Source organism: Glycine max, chromosome 9, assembly GCF_000004515.6.
Source record: "Glycine max cultivar Williams 82 chromosome 9, Glycine_max_v4.0, whole genome shotgun sequence".
Lineage (NCBI taxonomy): Eukaryota > Viridiplantae > Streptophyta > Magnoliopsida > Fabales > Fabaceae > Glycine > Glycine max.
This window is the reverse complement of record NC_038245.2, coordinates 29,209,610-29,235,324: the sequence shown is the minus strand read 5'-3', so window position 1 is coordinate 29,235,324 and position 25,715 is coordinate 29,209,610. Positions and strand designations below refer to the sequence as shown.

At 32.1% G+C, this 25,715-nt stretch overlaps 2 protein-coding genes and 1 long non-coding RNA gene across 4 annotated transcripts; 2 read left to right on the top strand and 1 right to left on the bottom strand.

The window, feature by feature from the left end:
* Positions 1 to 9,148: 9,148 nt before the first annotated feature.
* Positions 9,149 to 10,571, top strand: LOC100527699 (uncharacterized). The gene is given in 2 exon segments (NM_001249235.1): positions 9,149 to 9,360; positions 10,050 to 10,571. Coding segments are annotated over 2 exon segments (462 nt in total). The 5' UTR covers positions 9,149 to 9,173; the 3' UTR covers positions 10,325 to 10,571.
* Positions 10,572 to 12,064: 1,493 nt separating this feature from the next.
* On the top strand, positions 12,065 to 15,178 carry LOC106794581 (uncharacterized). Of its 2 annotated transcripts, none has more exons than XR_005886552.1 (4): positions 12,065 to 12,247; positions 12,658 to 12,721; positions 14,176 to 14,297; positions 14,915 to 15,178. It is a non-coding gene; the product is annotated as an uncharacterized lncRNA (long non-coding RNA). The 2 variants fall into 2 exon arrangements; XR_005886551.1 differs by lacking the exon at positions 14,915 to 15,178 and adding an exon at positions 14,415 to 14,718 and having other exon boundaries at positions 14,172 to 14,297.
* A 6,137-nt stretch (positions 15,179 to 21,315) lies between these two features.
* Positions 21,316 to 25,137, bottom strand: LOC100792974 (uncharacterized). The gene is made up of 4 exons (XM_003533895.4): positions 24,933 to 25,137; positions 23,332 to 23,608; positions 22,300 to 22,563; positions 21,316 to 21,912 (listed from the first exon to the last, which is right to left on the bottom strand). The coding sequence occupies exons 2-4, from the start codon at positions 23,563 to 23,565 to the stop codon at positions 21,520 to 21,522; spliced, it is 891 nt and encodes a 296-aa protein (XP_003533943.1). The 5' UTR covers positions 23,566 to 23,608; positions 24,933 to 25,137; the 3' UTR covers positions 21,316 to 21,519.
* Positions 25,138 to 25,715: the final 578 nt, after the last annotated feature.

The following is a 25,715-nucleotide window of genomic DNA, read 5'->3' as shown; positions in this document are numbered from 1 at the left end:
CCAGAACCCTGTAATCAATTACTAGTGAGAAAATTTAAGAAAAACTTTTTGCAAAGACACATATGTTTCAAACCATTTTGAAAAGGCACGAGGGGCCTATATACATGTGTGTCTGACTTCAAAAAGTAAGAGAGAGTTTTCAAAGAGAACTTAATTGTCAAATGCTCTCTAAGTAACCCTTGGCCAAACACTTGCAAATCTATCGAGAATTCATCTAGGAACTTCAACTTCTATTATCATCTCTAAAAGAGAGAAATTCCTCTAGGATCTTCAATTTGTATCATCTACTCTAAAGGGGAGAAATCTTTCTGTTCATCTATTGAACTTAGTTGTAATCAAGAGACGGTGTGTCTCTTGGAGTGTGAGAATCTTGAACACAAGGGTGAGGGATCCCTAGGTGTGTTCAAAGTTTGTGAAGGATTTACAGAGATAGTGGAAAATATCAAGTGGGTTTCTTGAGGACTGGATGTAGGCACAGGAAGTGGTCGGACGCGTATAAATCGAGTTTGCAATTCTCTCTTCCCTTATCTCATTTATTTTATTGCAATAAATTTTGTCTTGCATGTTGAAAGAACATCGATTAAATTGATTGTTGCTTATTCTTCTGCATTCTGAGCCTATCATTTAAAAGAGGGTTAAAATTTTGTTAGTGGGAAATTTTTGAAACTTAATTCACCCTTTCTTAAGTTATTGAGGCCACTTGTCCAACATCTCTTTCTTATTATCTACTTAATGCAATCCTATTTCTAGTGCTCTTTTATGTGCTTTAATGTTTATTATGGTCTGATCACCCATATAGTGTTTAAGTAGTAATGCACTGAAAAATGGTTATTTTTAAAGAACTGGGAAAGGGCATCTTGTGGAAGCAATGCCTTCCAAGATTATTTTGATGATGCCAAAGAATCAAGAGTTAAGCAAGTTCCAAAGAATCAAGTTTCAAAATTCAATCAAGTTTCAAGAATCAAGATTCAAGAATAATGAAGATCAAGATTCAAGAATCAAGAGAAGACTCAATAAAGGTAAGCACTAAAAAAGTTTTTCAAAACATTGAGTAGCACAAGAATTTTTCACAATATCTTTTACCAAAGAGTTTTACTCTCTGGTAACCGATTACCAAAAAGTAGTAATCGATTACTAGTAGCCAGCATTATTTTCAAAACTGATTTACAAAGCTGTAATCGATTACCAGAAGGTAGTAATCGATTACCAGTATTTTAAAACGTTAAGATTTCAAATTTCAAGAGTTACAACTTGTGTTTAAACTTTTTTAACTTGTGTAATCGATTACATAATACTTGTAATTGATTACCAGAGTTTCTAAACATTTTAATTTTCAAAATTTAAAATGAAGAGTCACATCTGTGGATGTGTAATCGATTACACCTTAATGGTAATCAATTACCAATGATTGATTTCGAAAAATAGATTTCCAAAAGTTACAATTCTTCAAGTGACTTGCTTCTGAAGATTTTTTTAAAAGTCACAACTTTTTAAGTGACTAGTTTTAAAGAAATTGCCAAGAGTCACAAGCTTTGACTTGAGTCATCAAGAGATTATAAATATGTGATCATGGTATGAGTTTAAAAATTATCCTTCAACATCTTTATAAAGAATCAATCATAAATCATCTTTGAATAATCAATCTTTCAATCTTCTCTCAACATCATTCAATATCTTTCAACTTTTTCTACAAAATTTTCTGATTCTTTTTCTCTTCATCTTTCTAAAAGTTTTTTATCAACACTTTTTCTTCCAAGAAAAGTTCTTTGTTCAAAAACTTGTGCTATTCATCTTTTTCATTCTCTTTTTCCTTTGCCAAAAGAACGAAGGACTAACCGCCTGAATTCTTTTGTGTCTTTCTTCTCCTTTTGCCAAAAGAATGAAAGACTAACCGCCTGAATTCTTTTGTGTCTCTCTTCTCCCTTACAAAAGATTCAAAGGACTAACCGCATGAGAATTATTTTGATTCTTCCCTTCCCCTTAAGTAAAAGATTTCAAAGGACTAATTGATGTGTCATTATTTTCTCCTATTTCTTAACCCTTTTTGTCACCATTTTAATTACTGATTAGCCTTAATTGTCAAATTAATTATGTAGTTTTATCATTTGGGCCTACTTGACTATTTTTGTGTTTTTAATTTAATTTCAGGAGAATTATAAGCAATTGGGTTTGAATCTGGAATTGGGCTTGGACTTGAAAAGAGCAGATAATTTTATTTTATCAAATCTTATCTTATCCACTTTTTATTTCATCTAGATTTTATTTTGTCCAGATTTTATTTCATCCAATCTTATCTTATCTTGTCCAGATTTTATTTTATTTCGTTTATGGGCTTGGACTTAAAAGAGATTTGTAAGCTTTGGGGCTGATGACCTATATAACAGCACCAGGGTTTTAGTTTAAGGAGTTTTTGGAGAGAGGAATAATTTTAGGGTTTGCAATTCCAGTTTTTACTGTTCATGCGCATTGTTCACGTAGCAATAAAATTCGTTTTCTGCAATTTTGTTTTCTGCTTCAATCTGCAATTTCAATTTCTGCTTCCAATTGCAATTTCATTTTCTGTTGATTAATGGAAAGCTAACTCTCCAGCGTTGTTTTCTCTTGAGGACCAAGCACAACTCTCTTTGAGGTTTTGTTATTATTATTGAATTCTGATCAGTTTTTCCTCTTCACCAATTGCTCTGTATTTGTTGCTATTAATCCATGCATGCTTAGTGCTTGATTAATTGCCTCTGCGCTTAATTTACGTTCATGCTTAATGATCAATTTCGTTCATGATTAATTGGTGTATGTGTTGCTTAATCACATAATGATAGCCTTATGTTAATTTTCACTTATTAATTTAATTTAGGGTTGGATTAAGTGGTTGAACTGATTAGGGATAAATCCTCGTAACCTAGGAAAAGAGACTTGCTTGTGAATCAAGAGGGAACAACATGTTTTAATTCTGTTATTTTCTAATTCAAATTTGCTTGCTGTTTAATTTACAAAAACAAACAACCCCCCCCCCCAATTCGTTACTGTTTTATCACTATCTATTATGAACGTTGATTGATCATTGCTCGTTGGGAGACAACCTAGGATCACTTCCTAGATACTGCATTTTTAATGTTTATTTGATTCGGGTACGGCCTCGATCACTAACCGCCTGAGATATCTTTTGTTTCCCCTTTACAAAGATTCAAAGGACTAACTGCCTGAGAATTCTTTGTCCCAACACATTGGAGGGTACATACTTTGTGGTACAAGTAGAGGGTACATCTACTTGGGGATTGTTATACTAAGAACAAGAGAGGGTACATCTCTTGTGGATTAGTTCAAGTGGAGGGTACATCCACTTGGTTTATCAAAGAGAACAAGGGAGGGTACATCCCTTGTGGATCTTTGGCTTGTAAAGGTTTTTACAAGGTTGAAAGAAATCTCAAGAACCACAAGTTGCTTGGGGACTGGATGTAGGCACGGTTTGTGGCCGAACTAGTATAAATCTTGTGTTTGTCTTCTTCTTCCCTGCACTCTTTAATTTCCTCTGTGTACTTTTAATTGTCGCTTTTACTTTTGGTTAAGTTTCTGTTTCTGTTCTTTACTATCTTAACTTTGTAGTAAAAGCCTAATTGAATCTAGTAACATTAAGAATGATTAGTTTTTAATTAGTCAAGGCTCATTAATAATTAATTCAACCCCCCCACCCTTCTTAATTATTTCGAGGCCACTTGATCCAACACATCTAAATGAAATCATTGCTAGAAATAGGTTGATATTCGTTTAGCCTATTTTCATGCATCTCTATTCTTAATGCGATTTATTATTTTTATCTTTGCAAAGAAATTTAGGAGAAACAAATAGATAAATTAGGCTCTTCATGTGGGAAACCAAAGATAGAGTGTCATAGTAGATGTGGGTGGAAACTGGGATAACATTAGATAGAGAAAATTATTAACATTGCATCAGAAGTAGTTTTGGCATGCTAGGCCCTAACATATTTGCATTCTAAATTCATCTTTTTATTATTATCTTTATCTTTTACTTTTCTTATCTTATCTATTTTATCTTCTACTATTTTATCTTTAAATCTCTTATCTTTTAAAATTTTTATCTTATCTCCTGCCTCTCTTTATCTTCTATTTTAAATTTCTTATCCTTCTTATCTCTTACTTTCTTTAAAATTTACATTTAAATTCCTTATCTCTTGCTTGTAAATTGGGTTTGCATCAATCTAAGTACAAAAAAAGTCCTTGTGAATTTGACACTTGGACTTTCGAGTACTTTACTACTTGAGAGAATTTGGAGCACTTGCCAATGAGTTAACAAATTTTTGGCATCGTTGCTGGGGACATTGTCCTTCGTACTTGATTGTTACAAACCCTAATTTGCGGGCAATCATTTTTTATTCTTTTATTCCTTATTTAATTTCTGTTTTAATTCTTTTACCTTGATAACTTGCACTGTAGTGCTTCTCTTTCTTGTATGCAAGGTACATCTGCAGGGGAAAACCTTGTTCCCTTCTCAAGATGGAGATGGGTGATGTTCCTTGCTTACAAGAATGATTCCTTTGAGGTCTTCTTTAAATTCTGTAAAAGGATGCTAAATGAATATGAAGTATACATTTCATATTTCCATCCTTTTGGATGTCAGTGTTTTATTCTTAACACTAAGGACAACTTATGAAAGTTTGATTCTAAGTATGATAATGAAGCATTACTTGGGTACTCTAAAACATCCAAGGCATACATAGTTTACAACTCTAGAACCTTAGTTGTGGAAGAAAATATTCATGTAAGATTTAATGACACAATACATGGTACAAAAATATCAGAGCTTGATGAATCTTTTGTAGATATAAGATTGTATGAAGGCATTGGACCACTGACAAAACATTCTTTAGGATTAGACGCGTCCAATCAAGTAACAGAACAACCTCAAGAAGAAAGAGAACTAACTGGATGAACTCTAAGGAAGAACCATCCAGAGAGTCAAATCATTGGAGATCCCTCAACCAAAGTCCAAACAAGAGGATTTCTCAGATAACAAGGTTACACAACTCTCATTTTAGAAGTGGAACCCAAGCATATTGATGATGCTATGGAAGATAAGAACTAGGTAAAAGCCACGCAAGAGGAACTTGAACAATTCTAGAAGAATGACATCTAGAAGCTTGTAGAACTACCATAAGGGAAAAGAGCCTTGGGTGCTAAGCGCATGTTTAGAAACAAGCCAGACAAGGCAAGTAAGGTTGTGAGAAACAAGACAAGATTGGTTGCCAAAGGTTACTCACAATAGGAAGGTATAGACTATACATAAACCTTTGCTCATGTTACTCGTCTAAGGCAATACACATTATACTCTCATTTACAGCTCATACAAAAATGAGACTATATCAAATAGACGTAAAAAGTGCATTCCTCAATGGAGCAATACAAGAAGTAGTCCATGTAGAACAACCCCATGGGTTTGAGGGTAACACTTTTCCACACCATGTTTTTAAACTTAATAAAGCTTTGTATGGACTTAAGCAAGCTCTTAGAGCTTGGTATGAATGTATCAGTTCATTTCTTTTAAGCAATGGATTTGAAAGAGGAAAAAGGGATACAACTCTGTTCTACAAGAACTATGACTCCCAATTTATATTAGTTCAAATTTATGTGGACGACATTATATTTGGTGCTACTAATGAACTTTGTGAGGATTTTTCTAAGCTAATGCAGGCTGAATTCAAAATAAGTATGATGGGGGAGCTGAAGTTCTTCTTAGGACTACATATAAAACAAACAAACAATGCAATCTATATCCATCAAACCATGTATGTTAAGGAACTTCTCAAGAAGTTCAAACTGGAAGATGCAAGAGAAATGAAGACTCATATGCATCCAACGGCATGTCTTGGATTGGATGAGGAATCCAACAAAGTAGACAACTCACAATACACAGCAATGAGGAATCCAGACTTGACATACTGTTCAGTGTTGGACTATTTGCCAGATTCCAACAAGACCCAAGGAAAGTTCACTTAACTATTGTCAAAACAATATTTAGATATTTAATTGGAAGTCCTAATCTTGGTCTTTACTTTAAGCATAGCAAGAAATTCAAGTTGATTAGTTTTGGTGATGCTAACTATGTTGGTGACAAAATTGAAAGAAGAAGCACTAGTGAAAGCTGCCATCTCATTGGAGGAAACCTAGTCACTTGGATCAACAAAAGGCAAGGATGAGTAGCACTATCCACTGCAAAAGTTGAATAAATATCAGTAGCAAGTTGTTGTACTCAACTAATATGGATAAAGAATCAATTGGAAGACTACAATATATATGAAGAAACATCCCTATCTATTGTGATAATAAAGTTGCAATAAGTATCTTTAAAAACCCTACTCTGCATTCACGAGTCAAACATATAGAAATTAAACATCACTGTCTAAGAGACCATGTTCAGAAGGGAATATAGGAACTATAGTTTGTACCCATTGATGATTAGCTTGCTGACATTTTTACAAAACCCTTAATTGAAGAAATACTGATTTTGTTAAGGGATCAGCTTGGGATGGCCTTAGTAAAAGAATAATTAATGTCTAAATGCCCGACAAGTTACACTCTGCCTCCAAAGGACATATCGTCTAATGGCTATACATACATGCATGCATGACTAGATGACTACGAGTGGACGAGGGATATATTGAAAACTCTACATCTTATCAAAACATTGTGGTCCACCAAACTAGGGATGTTAAAAAGGCCCGATCCGACCCTAAAATCGAGCCAACCGAACAAAAAAAAGGAGTATTCGGGTGGGTTTATACGGTTTAGTGATAAAGTGGGTTGACAAATCAGTTCCAAAGAGGTTCCTCAAATCAATTTCAAATTTAAAAACTTGACCCATCAAAACCCATTATCAACAAATGATAAGAGGGTGCTTAAAAACCCAATGTATAAAAGCTTTGTTAATCCTTTGGCCCTTCATTTGTCATCCAGCGTTGTTCCCTTCTTTCACTTTCAAACCCTAGATTTGTTCCCTTCCAAATTTCAAACATACACTCCCCATGCTTCCCCCTTATGAATATTCTTGTTCTAAATCTTGTTTTCATCTCCCTGTATCTTCTATGGCTTCCAATAGGTTGTTCATAAGAGACCATTTCAAACTCGCGGTGAACCCTTCAAGTTGTTCGATAAGGGAGTGGTGTGGTGCCCCGCATTACGAGGCGACGTGGCTAGTGTGTTTAACGGTTCACCTAGTCATGTTCGAAAGGGCACAAGGGAGTAGACATACAAAATCTTTAACGAAAGAGAGAAACACTGATGATTACGAAGGCATATCGCAAAGCTTGCCAATGAGAGAGACAAACAATGGAGATGGTGGCAACATCTCTGCCATGGTGGAGGCATTTTTGTAAGCACTACCATGACGATGGCATATCTGCAACATTGTTTTGTTTTGTTAATGGAGAGACAATAAAAAACGAGGGAGATGGCGTCAAAAATTACACTGGGTTAGGCGGGGGTTGTTGTCTATGGCAATGGTAACACAAGACCTTCACCACACTGATCCAAACCCGTCCAAACCAAAAGTGTACTTTGGGCGGGATTGGTCCGTGAATATCAACCTGTAGGGTTGGGTTGGATGAGGTTTTTTGGCCTATATCTGATCGACCTGACCCGTTGCACACCCTTAATCCAAACTACCTAATAGTTTTTCGTCAAATGCAGTTCAAGCGACATGGATCAATTTAGAAAATACAATTCAAAGCTCTGCTGGTAAGTGTTGTACATACGGGAAAAACATTTCAATATGTTAATGTTTTGCTTCAATAGGAATGCTGGTGATCATATGAGTAGGTAGAAAGGAACTTTTGCAGCTGGTTTTGTCCTAGATTGATCCAGTTGATCATGGTTCTTTTCAATTTATATCACGGCTGGTGGGTGGTAGAGGCAATGCGGCGAAAATTCTTTGATATGTACAATGTTAGACGAGGCCCTGGATGTATAGTGTTGATGACATGCTACCTCATTATACAAATTTATATGTACAATGTGATACGCACAGTTGAATTGGTGAAACCAACAAATTAAAGGGTGGAACATGTATAATATTGACAGTGTAGTGTAATATTGACCATCGAATTGTTGGGTCAGTTATACATGCATACTGAAAATATAATTCTTGAATGGCTGGTATAGTGACATGCATTTCTTTCTTCTTTTCTTTTCCCTGCAATTGGTGCATACAGGGCTATTCACATGTAACTGTTTTTTTTTTTTTAAATCTTTCTGGACACACATTGTGCTCTACTTTAAGGCCATCTTATCAACAAATCTTAGCTTACAAGAAAAAACAAAATTTAAAAAATTGTATATCTCGCGATACACGAAGAACATTGTCTAATCAATATTATGTAAGCGAATATTTGGTCCAGCAACATTTTTCATATTTTAATGCCAATTGGCAAGTATTCAACTTTGACTTCTTTTATATATTATTTTTATTAATTATTGTTAGATTAAAATATATTTTTTTCCACATAATTATAAAAATATTTGAAATTCATTTGTGTAAATTTTTTTATACATTTTTCGTTTTCATAAAATTAAAATTTATTATTTTTTGACTCAGATGTACTTTACGATGATAACTTTTTACATCCGTTATACATATAACTGATGTAAATGTAAAATTCATTTTTTTACATTAGTTGTCCATATAACCGATATAAAAAAGCTATACACATAGGTTTAGATGTCTAACCTTGAGCTAAAAAAAATAATATAATTTAATTTTGTAAGGACGAAAAAAATATACTGAAAATTTTATAAGAATAAATTTTAAATATTTTTATATTTATGAAGATGAAAAATATATTTTAATCTTTTTATTAATTCCAAAGATAACATTTGAAGAATTCAAAAAAAAAATATTAATAAATAAATTTTTTATTATTAATATAAGTCTACCATAATTTTTTTATAATATTTTTATTTATTAATTTGTTAACTTAGACAATACTTAATAAAATTAATTTTATATATAATGCACGCAATCCAAAACCCGTCATTTGATAGAGATGTTAAATCAATAATTAAGTTTAATTAGTAAAATGGCAACCTTCTATTTAAGTAAATTTCCTTCCTTGCTTCTTTAGAAGAAATCTAGATTCTTTTTTCTCTGAATTTTTTGAGAGTAGAGACATGGTTCTGAGTGGGAAAGTGGAGACTGAAGTAGAGATTCAAGCACCTGCAGCTAAGTTCTACCACGTCTTTAGAAAGCAAATTCATCATGTTCCTAACATGTCTACAGAAAGAGTACATGGAGCTAAAGTGCATGAAGGTGACTGGGAAAATATTGGTTCAGTCAAACACTGGGACTTTACCATAGGTAATTTGTTATACGTTTGAAAATTATATTACTCAAATTAATTAATTGAAAGCTATATATGTTAATTATAGTGCAAAGGTAGGACGAAGTAACGCACCCAATACTCATATTTTGTTGCGATGGCTTATATATTGAGAAAATTAGACATGCACTGATTGTGTTTTCAACACTGGCATCTAATAATATTTTGAAGGTTTAATCACATATTTTATCATCTAATTATCATCATCTTACAAATTTTATTATCCAATTTTTTTAAGTGAATTTTATCACTCACTAATATTTTTAATTTTTGCATATTTTACCACTCAAATTTTTTTTTTACAAATTTTAACATTAAATTTTAATTTTTACACATTTTATCATATTGGTATCAAGATGATGTCATTTCACAAAAAATATTATTTTTTTATATCATGTCATTATCAGTAAAATGCACAAAAACTGAACTTTTGAGTGATAAATTTTAAAAAAAAAACACAAACTTGAGTAACAAAATTTATAAAATAATGAAAGCTCAAAGTAGTAAAATGTGCAATAAAACCTATTTGAAAAGTTACAACAGACATAATTTTTAATTGATTAACACAGTAATCACTTTTACATTAATTGACATTATATACATATTAAACTCATATGTTTAACTTTTATTTCCATTTTTGTGAAAATATATTTGTGAAACCATGCAGAAGGTAGAAAAACAAGTGCTAAGGAGAAAATTGAAGCTATAGATGATGATAACAAGATAATATCATACAGCCTCTTTGATGGGGAAATCAGTGAAGGTTACAAGAGTTTAAGGGGCACATTACAAGTGATTAATAAGGAAAATGGAGGAATTGTGAAATGGACCTTCGAATATGAAAAGCTGCAGGAGAATATCACTGCTGCATCTCCTGATTCTTTTTTGGACTTTGCTGCTAAGGTCACTAAAGATATTGATGATCATCTTGTCAAGGCATAGCAAGAAAAAAAAAGAGTGTGTGATTGGTGATGAAGTGGGTTTGGCTAGAGTTTTAATCCTTATTATCTAAATAAAAGCATCATTTAGTAAACTTTGGAATGCCGGATGTGTAATAATGATATATATGCTTCTTAGTGTTCCTTGTTTGTGATAGAATGCATGGATATGATGTTTGTTCGTTATATTGCACTACTATATATATGCATGTCAACTGAATGCTTGTATATAGCTCATTTGTGTAGTTTTTTGGGTTTTGATGGGTGTCCTTTGTAAAATATGCCTGTTTTAAATATAAATACAAGAAAATGAATAATTGAGTAAGGACATATATATATATATATATATATATATATATATACTGGATATTGTATCTTTATTTTTTAATTTCAGTAGTCTTGAAACGAGTTTTTTTTGTTTGTTTGTTAATTTGAATATAAAATTTTAGTAGCAATGGTAAATATGGACTTGGTTGGATAATTTTTTTATAATTATTAATAGGAAAATATTAAAAAGAATAAAATAAGCTTCTCCGAATATTCTTATTTGAGAGAACTTCTATAAATTAATTTTAATTTATGAAAAATCAATTTTTTATTTTTCTTCTTATTTATTTCTTATAAAAATATTTACAAAGAAATATCACTATTCAAAATGCTGCATTCTACGACGCGAAAACGACCACATTTCCATTGAACCACATTAAAGTTGATTGCGGTGGCAATTTTTAATATAGATTACTTTAACGGGCATATAAAAACCGTATTAGAAACCTGCCTTCTTAGAAACCTGCGTTCCACGACGGTTTTTCATAAGACCGTCGTAGTTTAATTTCTCTTCCAACAAAGCCACTCATGTCTCATTCATTCACACACTCACTCATGCTCACACTCGCAGTAGAGAAAAAATCCTAAAATTTCATCGCCACAATGAACATGCATTGACGACAACGAAGACCTTGACCTTGGGGACGTCGAACTCGACCCGAGTAGCGGACTCTGAAGAAGGTGGTTCACTCTTTTTCAGATCTAATCGAAGAAAGAAATAGATGAAGCGCTAAAACTGTCATGTGCGAAAGACACGAAGGAGAGGATCGCGGGTGTGGAGTGCCTATCCTGTTCTAAAACATCCAGATGACCTTTATCCTCTGTTGAAATTGAAAATGGTGGCGAGGAATGCCGAGAAGTTGAGAAATGTTAGAACCTTGTTTTTGATTTTTTTTCTACTGTAGTTTTTATTGTATTGCTTTCTCTATTTTTGAAAAGTTCTGACTTTGTGGTTTTTGAATTGGGTTTTTCCAAGTTGCTACATCGAGCTTGCAAATGGAGGTTTGGTTCCTGTTAGTGAAGCTCTTAAGGTTTGTTTCATAGTTCAATGATTTTTTTTTAATTTGTAATTCATTCTTGCTGTGATTTTATTTTCCTAAAATATAAAATAAAAATAAACAGTTGAAAACGCGATTTTAGATTGTATTTTGTGCAATTATTGTTGTTTAAGTGTTGAGTTAACGGACTTCATGTACTTTTATTAAATCCAGTTAATACAACTCAGAACTCAGTTTTGCCTAATTCAAGTTCGGTTAATAAAAAGGCATGTGCAGTGCACGTGTGTATAAGTTACTTTGATTAAAGCTTTGCTTCTTTCCCTCCCCCGTGGAAGAGGTCTTAAGAGATTTCAAGGGTCGCAGAGCTACTTTGATTAAAGCCCTCAGCAACGGTTCTTACTACTACTTTCTTTCTTCTTATCCTTTTTTTCATTTCAAATTTTATTTTCTTTACTTTAAAAAAATAAAAATAAATCTTTGTCTTGACACCCTAATGTTTGTTTGTTTGGCTCTTTTTTCTTTCTATTATTTGCATGTCTAATTGAATTGGTTTCTGTGTAGTTCCCCATATGTTTAAGAGTTCTACCAGCAGTGTAATTCCGGTAACGTTTTGTTTTGTAGAAAAGAAAAGATTGTATTTTTATAATTTGTTTTGGTCTATGTTTATATTTTGTTTTTCCCCCCTATCCGGAACATTGAATTGAACTGATTTCTGAAGTGGAGATTGGAAATTGTGTTTTTGTTTGTTTGAATTTGAAGAGGAGTTTGAATTTAGTTGAGTGTTGAGGCCATGCGGTTTTTGAACCTAATTTTTCGAAAGTGTTACTTTCAAAGTTTTGTAAATGGCTGCTGGAAGTTTTTTTTTAATATATATATATATATAAAATAAGCAAAACTGTATTTTTTTTTGAACTTATGTGAAACAGAATAATAGCTGAGTATTTAGGAGTGCCATAACGTAATAATGTATGATGCTCTTCATATAACTAATTCGAAATTTGTTGTAATACAGTTTTGAAAATATCCCTGCGGCTATTTCCTGTTCATATTCATTCAGGCGCAGATTTGAGAACAAGGTTAGAGAATCTCTTCTCTTAAGCTGTGGTTATTAAGAAAAGTAGAAAAGAATCCAAAACCTGGACTGAGACTCGTGTTCAATGATGCTCTATTTTCTGTGATATAAACTTTTTTTTTTTTCAATTAATTCTTCTAAACATTTTTCCTTGGTGTCACTGAACTCTTAAAAAGTTAAGGTTCAAGTTAGAAATACTATACCTAAAGCTAAGATTCTAGTTAATAAGCCTAAAACAGTAAAAGTTAAGCAAAGTTAACGGAACTTGAAATTTTATACTTAACCCAAACTATAGTAAGTATACTGATACCAAAAAAAAAAAGTAGTAACCTGAGACAGAGTGAAAGGGTTATTTAGTCTATGTAACTAGAGGAGAATTAATTAGAATTTGATACATAAAGTGAAGTAGAAACAAAATTAGATAGACTACTTAAACTGGAACACAAAGGACCTTTTGTGTACATTTGTTACTGCAATAATATGTGATTATTCTTATTCTTTGAAAGATTTTAAACTACTATGTCATCAAGTATATATCATTCACTCTGTCTAATTGTTAGTCCGGGTACGTTGAATGAAGGAAACAACTGATTGTAATTTTGTTTAAGAAAGCACTAGAAATTCTAGCTTTGTAGATCACTTGACATTTTTCTCTCTTGAATGAATCATCGTGAAATATTTTGCTTGTGTAAAAAAAAGTTTATAGATTCCAAAAAAAAAAGTCAAATAAATATGACTTTTATAGAAGAAAAAAGTCAATTTTGTTTAACTCTATATATGACTTTTATAGAAGAAAAAAAAGTCATTTTTAAATCTGTTAGTCTTAGATTCCAAAAACACTTAAGGCATTTCGCTTTCTTTTGTTTAGCTTCTCGTGTTTCTATGGAATTGGGAAACAGAACAGCTAATGAGCCTGGTCTTTTCTTTTAGTGAAATCAATTAGTGAATCAGTGGACCTCGGTCTTTTCTTTCTTTCTTTTTAATGGATTCACAATGCATGGCTGCAAATTTGTGATATTAGTAAGGCTGAATTTGAAAAGGTCTATCCACCTCTTGGAGTTCTATTGGAAGTAAGGGTATGGCTTTTCCAATTTCCTTTTTTTACTGACTTTACTGTATCTATTGCATGCTTTGTACCTTCGAGGGGGATATTCTAAGCTTTTTAATTTTTTATTTTATTGTTTCATATGAACAATACATGACTACTGACTCTATTCATGGTTAGCATTTTTTGGATTAAATTTCAGTCTTTTGACCAGATCTCCCATAGTCTTTGTAGTTTCTATTAAGTCTTGTGTCTGTTCTCAAACTAGCCTAAGAAAATTGAATAATTTTAGTTAAATGATATCATAAATTGTAACTAACCATGACCTTGAAAATTAAAGATTACCTGAAAGTGAAACTTCCCTCACTCTCTCTAGCTATTTTTATTTTGAAATGCTACTTAATTCAAGGAAGAGAGAAGCACATGAAGCTGTATATGCAATGTGTTGCAACGTGGAACAAGCCTGGGGTAGGGTGAGACTTGTGAGAATGCATGGCCCTAAATTCTCAACCATTACAGTAACCGTCTCGTGAAGGTAACAACAACTCTTTAATTTCAACCATTCATATTTTTAGTTTGACTATTTTTCATTTATGTTTGATTTTATTTATTTATTTATTTAAGTTACCTTGACGTTTCCCTGTTTCTGCAGTTGAGGCTTCTCTGTTATTTTGCATACTACTTATGGACAATTAATACAGTGAAATTAGATAATATACTATGTATAGTGAGTCTTGTTGGAGTCATTCTATTCTTTGACTTCATCAGGAATTGCTAGAATAGAGCCATGATATGACTTTAAGGTGTTTAGAGGCTATCAATTTAATTTTCCTGATACAGCAACCATAATTAGTTACGTGAGACCAAGGCATGTATGCATGATTGAGTGTGTGAGACCAAGGCTGGTGATACAGAAAGGGTAAAATTCATTTTTATGCATATTTTACATTTTCCTATATTTGCAATTTTGATGTAAAGTCTTTGTCTAATAGTTAAACTTTAATCTACATAAGTTAATTCTTTTGTATGTGAATGCCAAATTCTCATTTTCATCTCTGTGATGTGTGATACAATTGTGATTTCTAATTCTATCATGCTGGGATCAATAAGTTAATTTCCATGTTTCTTTCTTACTTTCTGTTGTGGTGGTAGGCGGTGAAAGAAAAGTCTATAGGTTGTCAAGTATTATGGATTCAAGATTGCCCAGATGCAGTCACTTAATTACCATGAATTCAGGGGACAGCAGGGTCAATATAATTCTCCTGTGGAGCATGCTTCAGTGAAACCAGAAACTATAACATAATTAATATACTTTATGAAATTAATCTTCAAAATTAGTATTCAAATTTTAAATTTTAATATTTAAAATGGTCTACTTACTGCTGATGCAATGAACAAAATTGTTTTAATTGTCAATATTTGTCTCTTAAAGTATGGTGGAGACATACCAAGCTCAATTGAGAAACTACTCTTGCCGGCAGGAATAGGTTCTAAGATTGCTCATCTAGTACGTACAGAATGCTTATGAGATTCAAAAATCATTTTTTTTGTTAAAATAATTATTTGGTAGGACACATTAGGAATTAGTCCCTGGCACAGATTGTGATTTAATTTGATTTGGAAAAATATCATGTTTAGAAAGCATTATATAAATTGTGGATAAAAGATATCCAAAATTTATCTTTTACGATTAGAAACCATTTAAAAGAATTTACATATTTTAGTTTATTCTCTTGCTTTTTACCTAAAACTGTAAAAGATCATCATTTAGAATGTGCGATGATAAATTATAGTAAATTTCAGCATACTAAATTTAAATTATAAATTTTATACAATAAATCATTTTTAAAAAAAAAATTACAAATACATATTTTTCATATAACGTAAATAAGTCCCCTCTTATGGATTCCTAATTTCCTATGCTATAAATATAAATACCTCATTTTTAAATTATAAATGATAACTTCAATGCGTGTACTGTTTTTCCTTCTTCCATCTTTTTAATTATAATGATTTTCTATATAAAATAAGGTGTACCTAGAATACGGAACCGTTTTTTGTTTCTAGATATGTTTGTTGATAGCTTGAGATAAAGTGATTGTAACACCGCAATTTCCTCATCTAATAATTTTAAAATAATTAAATTTAATCAAAGAGAAAAGTAAATTTGGTTTAATTAAGAAAATTTAATAAAGACATTTTGTATCATTTAATGTGATAACTTTGTGTGAGCTTCTAATTAAGTAGTCAAATGAATTCTGCACTCCCGTGGACCAAATAAAAAACACTTATCAAGTATATAAGACAAATGATTGTCGTTCATAGTTGTTAATTCTGCACTCCCGCGGGATGATCACTATTTTAATGTTTTTTATATATGTTAAATAATATATATATATATATATATATATATATATATATATATATATATATATATATATATAAATTTAAAAACAGAAAAATAATTTAAAAAAATATAGTTATTTAAACAAAAGTTACAAAACATAAAATAGAAAAATTTATTGAAAATAATAAAATATCCTCCAAAACAAATTAAATAATTATGTTTAGAGGAATCGATTTTGTAGCACTTGCACCAACGGTCATATATAAGTTTTTAGTTTTTCTACTAAATAATATATAAGAAAAAAAATAATGTACTTAAATATAAATTATTTTATTTTATTTTATGTTATTTAAAATATTTTATTTTTATTTTTATTTTTATTTTTAATGATTTTTTATTTATGATATCAAATTTTAATAATTTCTTTTAAAAAATAATTATATTTTTTATTTGAGATTAATAAAATTAAATAACATTATTTAATTTTCATAATCAATATAAAATTAATTATTTGTAAGAGTAAAGAGAAATTACTAGTACTGCTACTAAAATAGATTAAATAAGAACAAAAAGAGAAGATAAAGAAAAGAGATAAGAAAATCAAAAAAAGATCAAAAGGAAAGAACACATAGCAGGAATAAGCAGAAGTGCAGAACAATGGAGCAGAGTAGAAACGACAACAATGGTGGTCGGAACACAGAGCAGCAACGGCGCCGGAACGAACGGTGGCCAGAACGCAGAGCAGCAATGGTGCAGGAACAGTGGACGCAGAGCAGCTAGGGCTTTCGCGCAACAATGGAGCCCTAAATCGTGAAACGATAGGTTTTAGAAGACAAGCCAAAAATCGAAAATACCCTCACTTACCCTCATTAAGTGAGGGTATTTTCGGAATTTCTCATGCTTTGACGTAGCAGCACGAAAAACCGCTCCGCACCCCGTGCCGCTCCGCCACGATAGCGGCCACTCCAGCCGCAACCTTAATTCGTGCCACTACACCCGTGTCCGTCGCGGATGGCTGCCGCTCCGCTCTGCTCCGTCGCTATAGCGGCCGCTATTGACAACTATGTTGTCATCCAATTAACTTTATAATACTATTTTTCTTGTTGAATTTGCTAAGCTATCGGTATACTTGTTGCTTTAATTTGAGATTGATGGGTGCAAAATATTTAATAGGAGGAGGAAAAGAAAGAGGAGACAGAGCAGGCCAAAATGTTAGAATCTATTGGTAGTGAAGGGGATTTGGGTATTATGAAAGAGAGGGCTTCAACAACCAACCAAACACAAGGAAAGGTAAAAACAAATACATTGGATAAACAGGAGCACCTCTGGGAGCTCAGCCGTGCATTAGCCATTTTAGCATTAACATCTGTAAGTGAAAGTAAACTTTTATATTTTCCAGACTAAGTTTTTATGCACTGATGAATGCTTGGACTTATTCATTTGTCTGATACTTTTTCAGTCGATGAGCAGGGAACTTGAAGAGTTTTTGAGGCTTTTTAGAAAGGAGGTATATAGATTCTATTGCAATGAATACTTTATGGCCCTTCAAAGAAAAGTCAAATTGCAATATCTTTTAAATGTAATTTAGTATGTTTCTGCATTCACATTGTTTAATATTGATTTGTTAAAAATTGATTTGTTGGATAAAATAAATTCATTTTGTTAGAAGCTTAGAATTTAACTTTTGTCACCATTTATTCCCAAAAAAAAAAAAAATCAGTAATTGAGTTTCAGTTCTTGATCTTGACATTATCATCATTGTTGTTGTTGCTTGATAAAAAAGAATCAAAATGTTTTCTCTATAGCTTTGTACCGAGAGAGAGACTTGGCTGGATAGGTTAGTCTCTAATATGACTGATTCACCTTCTTGTATCTGTGTTCTACACATAAGATAGGGATATGGGCACATAAGAGGATAAGCCCAGCCCATTGCATGTTAACTGTCATTTTCAAATGAGTGCTACAAACATGTTTGGCCCTGCTTAATTGCTATGTTGGTGAAAATGATTTATTTTTATGTGTTTCAGTGATTATTTTGTATACAAAATTGCAATGATTTGTTTTAAGGCTTAATGAATTGGCCTCAACAAAAACAAATGAGATTAAAAAAAAAATGAGAATTACAAAAAAATCTTTCTAAGGAGGTTCTTCGTAGAACCGATGTAGAAAGCACTATGTTCTAAGACACCCGCCTTAGAATGTAGTACATTCTAAGATAGTCGTAGCAAAGACCGTCTTAGAATGTATTACATTCTAAGGCGGTTCTTTGTCCGACCGATGTAGAAAACATTATATTCTAAGACAGTCCACTCAAGACATCTACATTCTAAGACGGTTCCCATGAACTGTCGTGGTCGTCCCACCAACTTTTTACAACACACGCTACAACGACGTCGTGTAACTGATGTAGAATGTAAAAAATAATCGATGTAGAAAGCACTTTTTCCAATACTGAAATATATTTTTCGTCCTCATAAATATCAAAATATTTAAAATCTATCTCTGTAAAAATTTTGATCTAATTTTCAACCTAACAAAAGTTAAATCTATTACTTTTTGGTCCAAAGTTAAGTTTGAATATGTTCGAACATATGTATCTAATGATTGTGCACCTAAGTCCGTCCATTGCCCAATTAGATGGTGACATATGTTCAAACTCTAATCCGTCTCTCATAATTTATTAAATCCATAGATGTTGTCAAGAAAGCCCAAATTTTGTTCTTCCCGGGGTTGATGCCGCCTCTGTCTAATGGCAAAGGTGAAGGCATTAGCGGGGATTGTGGGGCTGGAGAAGGTTCAAAACAAAGGAAGTGCTGATTGGGCTCTATGCTAAAGAAGATCCAGAAGTGTGAAGAGTGATTGATTGTGAGTGAATCATTTCTGTAAAAGGTGTTAATTAAGAATAAGTAAAGGGAAAAGTGAGTGAAGATTGATTATTTGAGAGGAGAAGCATAGGAATCCAATCGGTGTTCGATAGCGGTGAGCTGAGAGGGGAATTCGAGAAAAATGGAATTGACCCTAAATTCATTCAAATCACATGGAAGGATCTTGTTTCTGCCGATTCGAAGCAACAAAAGGAAGATGAAGATTGGGAAAAGTGTGAATTGGATTAAATAGAGATAACTGGAAAAGTAAAACAAAATCATATTTTCATTGTTATTTTTTTTAACACTCCCCTAATGAACAACAAAAATACAATTTTGTTGTACTTTTTTAACGAAATTGTATTTCCATTGTTAATTTTCTTTTTCACCCTTTTAATATAACAAAATTATGATTTTGTTGACAAATACACCAAAATCGTATTTCCTTTGTGTATTTTGTATTTGCACCCCTATCACATAACGAAAAACACAATTTTATTGTATAACTATACAATGGAATCATATTTCCGTGAAAGAGGCATTTTTGAAAGAAAAAAGTAGGTGTTAGCACTTGATAGGGGCCATTAGCAATGACAATGAGACCAATAGCAATTTCCTTTAGAAAGCCTTTGGATGACCCAAATCATTTTTGTTATGTATTCTTGATTTGTGTAGTTTTATTTAAGGGCAATTGCTTCGTACACCCAACAAATTATTGTAAATTCTGAAAGTACCCATGCTAATAAGCATACGGATTCGTAATCCGTAAGAGTAAGTTTACAGATTCGTAACCCGTAAGTAACATGTAATCCGTATACGGATTGGCAATCCGTATGTACGGATTACAGTTTTTTTAAAATATTTTACAAATTAATTTAAAATTAATGGTCCATGGACACATGTGACTTTCACATTATTAACATAACTCTCTAATCAACTGAGCTAATAGGTCAATTATATTATAAAATAATTAATGTCGTTATATGTAACACTAAAATTTGTAATGTATCTTTAATGCACATGTAAAGTTACCTAATAAATTTTGTGACAATTAATTTTGATCTAATAATTACTTTGTTTACATATATAAATTTTTATGAAATCTATGACTTTTATTTAAAATTTATATATGTAAAAAACACATTATTAAATCAAAATTAGTTGTAATAATGCCAAAAACTTATTACAATTGTATTTTGTATATATATAAATTTTAAATAAAAATCATAGATTTTAGTGTTATATATATCAACATTAATTATTGTATAATATAATTGGCCTATTAAGTTGGTTAGAGTGTTGGGTTAATAATCTGAAAAATCACATGTTTGAATCCAGCATGGGCCATTTATTTTAAATTAATTTGCAAAATATTAAAAAAAAAAAGTAATCCGTATACATAGATTATGAAACGGTTTTATTAGTAGGGGTATTTTTGAAATTTACAATAATATGTTGGTTGCACAAGAAAAAAGTTGGATGCACAAAGCAATTGCCTTATTTAAGTTGTAATTGGGTTCTACAATTTGAACTGCTTTTTTAACCTGATATGTGGTTTAAGCCTCCCATAATAATGTTGACTCATTGTTAAATATTGTTTGATTACTCAATTAGTTTATTTAATTCCTATTATTCCCTCAATCCTTATAGCTTATCTTTTAAAATGTGATTAAATGGTGAATTGCTGAGAATCCACCTGTCCTTTTACATTTGTTACCTTTGTTTGTATTTGTATATAGTATAGTATAGATAGATATAGAAGATAGAAGATACTTCAATTTCTAGCTTGATGCTGATTGCTGAATGAAGATAAATATCAAGAAGGAATCTACTCAGCACAAGAGAATGGCAAAATTAAACTAGTCCTTGTACCCACTTATCATTGTTAAGTATTGTTTGATTACTCAATTAGTTTATTTAATTCCTATTATTCCCTTAATCCTTATAGCTTATTTTTGAAAATGTGATTAAATGGTGAATTGCTGAGAATCCACCTGTCTTTTTACATTTGTTACCTTTGTTTGTATTTGTATATAGTATAGTATAGATAGATATAGAAGATAGAAGATACTTCAATATCTAGCGTGATGCTGATTGCTGAATGAAAATAAATATCAAGAAGGAATCTACTCAGCACAAGAGAATAACAAAATTAAACTAGTCCTTGTACGCACTTATCAAATAATCATGATTAATAATTTGTTGTCCAGTATTAGGCGTATGCGGTATGGCTACTAATTGCGATCTAACTTGTGCTAATTAATGCAGTTTATATAGTTTATAACAGTTGGGCAAGTACTAAACAAGTGATGGTTCTATTGAGAAAAAATTAGCACAATGAATGATAATAAATGGACTCCAAATACTTATAGAGAAACAACTTCAGTTCATATAGAAGTCTAATTGCTGTTCAAACCATTAGTATTGTGGGGAAAAACAAATGCAAGAAAGGGCAATACACTACAACCAGGAAGATACAACGTATACATAGCTTCATCAAACTTGAGGGGAAAATAGATGAAGGGCAATAGAGGCTGCTCCGTAGTCTAGGCAAACTTTTCTTCATAATCATCTTTATATTGATATTCATCTTCTTCATCTTCTTCGTCATCTGATTCCAAGCAATACCTAACGTCTGCATCTGAATCTAATTCCAAGTAATTCCTAGCGGCAATGGCCTCATCTGTACCTGATAGCAAGTAATTTTTAAGGGCTTCACGGTAATCGGCAGGGTCGTGCCACCAAGTTGGAGTATCCAGAATGGCCTTCTCCAACCAATACTCATCTTCCTCTTCTTGCTGTGCCGTCATGCTTTCATAGAGTTGTCCCCATTGATGCATGGCATTCTTCAGTCGAACACTCTGACTTCCGCCGAATAGATACTTGATATAGTCTCTAGCTAGCTTTGTGAGTTCCTCCCCGGTGAGAATATAAATGTACTGAAAAAACAAATATATGTAAGAAATGAGGAATGGCCTATGTCCTATTAACTTTATTAATCATGTCCAACAGGGTTCCTATCCCATCAGAAGTTAGCATATGGACATTTATTCCAAACTCAAAATCCTCATACACTAACTGTTCAACTTGGAAGTCTTCTTCCATTAATAATACACACAAACGCAATTATGATTTTTTTTTCTCAAGGTATTTCCACTTAAAACCTTTCTCAACTTGGAAGTCTTCTTTCATAATTCACATTTTTGCGCACAAATAAATAAAAAATGCTCAAGTGTTCTCTGAGTTATGAGAATCATTAACTTTAATTGTGCACACATGACACACCAATATATATATATATAGAGAGAGAGAGAGATAGAGAGTACCAGAAATATAAAGCCAAGGGTGGCTAAAATCATTTGGATATTTTCTTCCCACATCCCAGCTAGGCTTTCTTCTTCTGATTCACCAGAGCCATCAGGGCCACCACCACCACCACCAGTGTTGCCGCCTCCTGGTGGTTTCACTCCACCACCACCACCACTGTCATAATATTCACCCTTTTCAATTTGGCTCCGTAATACATCCTCTAGTGATGATTCTCCCTTAAATTTTCCTATAGCTTTCTCAATAAATTTCCATGGGGAATTCTGATTACATTTATAATGTCAGTAAAATATAGGAATATCCCAACAAAAAAATATAAAACAAAAAGAGTAGTTCTCTTTTACTTCCCACAAATTCATGATAGACAAAGTTATTGACACTCATGTGCTTGAGAGTTATTGAAAAGAAAAGAGTTGCTTCTACTATATTCTATTCTAATGTTTTGACTACTGCTAAAAAACTTTCTGGTAAAAGACAGCCTCCTGTTATGTTCACCATTTCCTAACACATACTTCTTAAACTAAAATAGCGAATATTCCTTATGGTCAATCCATGATTCAACTCATAATAACTCAGGAGCATCAATCAAGAGTTCAAGACCAACAAACAAATGTGTTTAAGAGCTAAACAAGCAAGCAAGCCAACAAACAAACAAAATAAAAAGCAAATATTAATATTTTTCTATGTCTAAGAGGCTATATTGCTATAATAGAAATATCAAAGGGTAAAGTACACGGCAAATGAAATATTGAATTTTCTTCCTCAATTTAACATGGGTATGAAAAGGAGAACATTAAACCATATTTTTCAGAAGCACATAGTTGATAAAAAAAAGGTGATGCAACTGATATATATTTGATATACATCCCAGGTGCGTATTTATCTGTCAAAAATATTAGGTACCCCAAGTCTCATACATTACACTCCATCATTTCATAAAAGTATTATAAGCATGTTTACGATAAACATTATTAAGTTATGGCATAATAACAAACAACAAACTAAATTGTAACTCAAAAGAAAGTGCATACCTCATCATCATTTCCCATCATCCCTTTTCCACGGGCTAAGCAAATATGAAGAGGTTTCCGAGATTGTAAACTGGGCCAACATTTTGAGCTAACCGATTGTGTTGCTCTTAAGCTTTGTAAGCAAGGACCAAAACTATTTGGTAAAACACATGGTTTTGATTGAAGCCTGTGTAACTGAGATATATTTTTCACACAAATCCCAGGCTGCCATGCTGTAACTTGTGCAATATTCATTTTTGTCAAACAGCTTAGCTACCCCCAAGTTTCAAACATTACCCTATAGAAATTTCACATAATCAGGCTTCAATTCAATTCAAATTGATTCAGTCAAAATATCTATACACTACCTATCACACTACTACACATGCAATGACACATAATGACATATCTCCAGCATCATTTTCTTCAATAATTTTCAAAAAATAGAAAAAGCCACCCTCAGCAACTTGCCAGCTTCAAGAACCAGAAGTTCACAGAAAAACAGGAAATAATCATTAAATGAAAAAGAAACCCAAATTAAGAAATTAAAACAAATATTTACAACTCTAAAGATAAACAAGAGCAAAATCAGAATCATGATAAGCAAAAAAGGAAAAGAAAAAAAATAAAACTCGCATCATATTTACAAATCCAAAGTCAGAACAGAAAAATAAAAAGAAAACAGAGATTTAGAAGGAACCCGTATTTACAAATCAGAATGTGCTCAAGAGAATGAAAAACTAAAGATAAGATAAATGAACATAAGAGGGACGAAATTGAGAAACAAGAAAAAATAACAGAACTCAGCAATTAAATATCTATCAACTCTAAAAGAAACCAAAAAGAACTGCATAATTGTGCTAAGCTCAGTCAAGATAGTGGTAGGCACAGAACAAACACAGACCAAAAACACTTGCAGGATATAAAGCTTGAATTTAAATGTGATAAGCACAAAAAGAGTCAGGGACAAGCAACAGGCACACAAAACTCATCAAAACCAGATTCAGAACTTAGAACCACAAAGTACTAGAAATATAAAATCAAATCAACTAACTAAAAACAACAAGGAAAACAGAACACAAGATCATTAAAATAGCCACTAAAATGCCAAATAGCAAAGGAATTCAACGAAACAAAATAGAAGAAATTCAGAATCACCAGCCAAAGCCCCTTCAAAATCCCAAACTTAATAAATCCAGTAACCACAACGAAAGAGCAAAGATAACAAAAAAGTGAACATAACCCAGATCATGTCAAACAAAATGATAAAGAAAAAAGCGAAAAAGAAAAATGCAGAACCACCCCCAAAGAATATCATAGCAGTAACCTTAGTGCAGAAACAAAAATCAACAAGAAATAGCCACATACAGGAACAATACCCTTAGAGCAAATAACACACGAAATCCCCAAAACGAACACGAAACTCAACAATGCAAAAACAAAATCCAGAATGGATGGAATAAAAACAAACAGTAGCAACAAAATTCCCAAAATTAACAAAACAGAGAATGAAACAAGATAAACATAACTCAGAACCAAACTTACACAAATCAATTTTTTCAATTTGCCAAACAGAACCAAAGAAATCAAAACGAAACCCTAATTCAAGAAAGAAAGCATACCAGAATGTAAGAGCAAGATGAAGAAGAGAGAAATTTCGCAAAAGTTTTGAAATATGAAGATGCCACAGAGGCGGAAATGACGCAGGCGAAGGGGATATGGTGTGGGTTGCGGTGATGGTCAGGGAGTGAAGATAGGAGGGAACGGTGTTGTTAGGATGAAACAGAGGGATTTTCTTCCTGCACCAGCATATTTCTTCCTGCACCCAGTATATTTCTGGAAAACCGAAAATACCCTTTTATATAATCTATACGGATTGTTAAAAATATGTTTTACGAAACAATTTAAAATTAATAGCCCATGCAGGTTTCAAACTTATGACTTTCGCATTATTAGCACAATGCTCTAACTAACTAAACTAATAGAATAATTATGTTAAAAAAATAATTAATGTTGTCATATATAATATAAAAATTTCTAATGTATATTTAATACACATATAAGTTTACATAATAAATTTTGTAACAATTAATTTTAATCTAATAATGTATTTTTTATATATATAAGTTTTTATTAAACCTATGATTGTTATTAAAACCTATGATTTTTATTAATTCGTATAGGTTATATGTAAAGGTATTTTTGGTTTTTCTCTCTCATTGTTGGATGTGTGAAGAAATTTGCTGGGTGTTGGAAGAAAAACCCTGAAACAAATTAGTAACTAGAATGTTAGGCCTAAAGCCCAATTGAGATTGCAGTAAAATGAACTTAAAGGGTCCTGAAATAGTGCGATAAGCACTATAACAATTGTGCTAGGGCATTTATATCTTGCACCTCCCATTTCG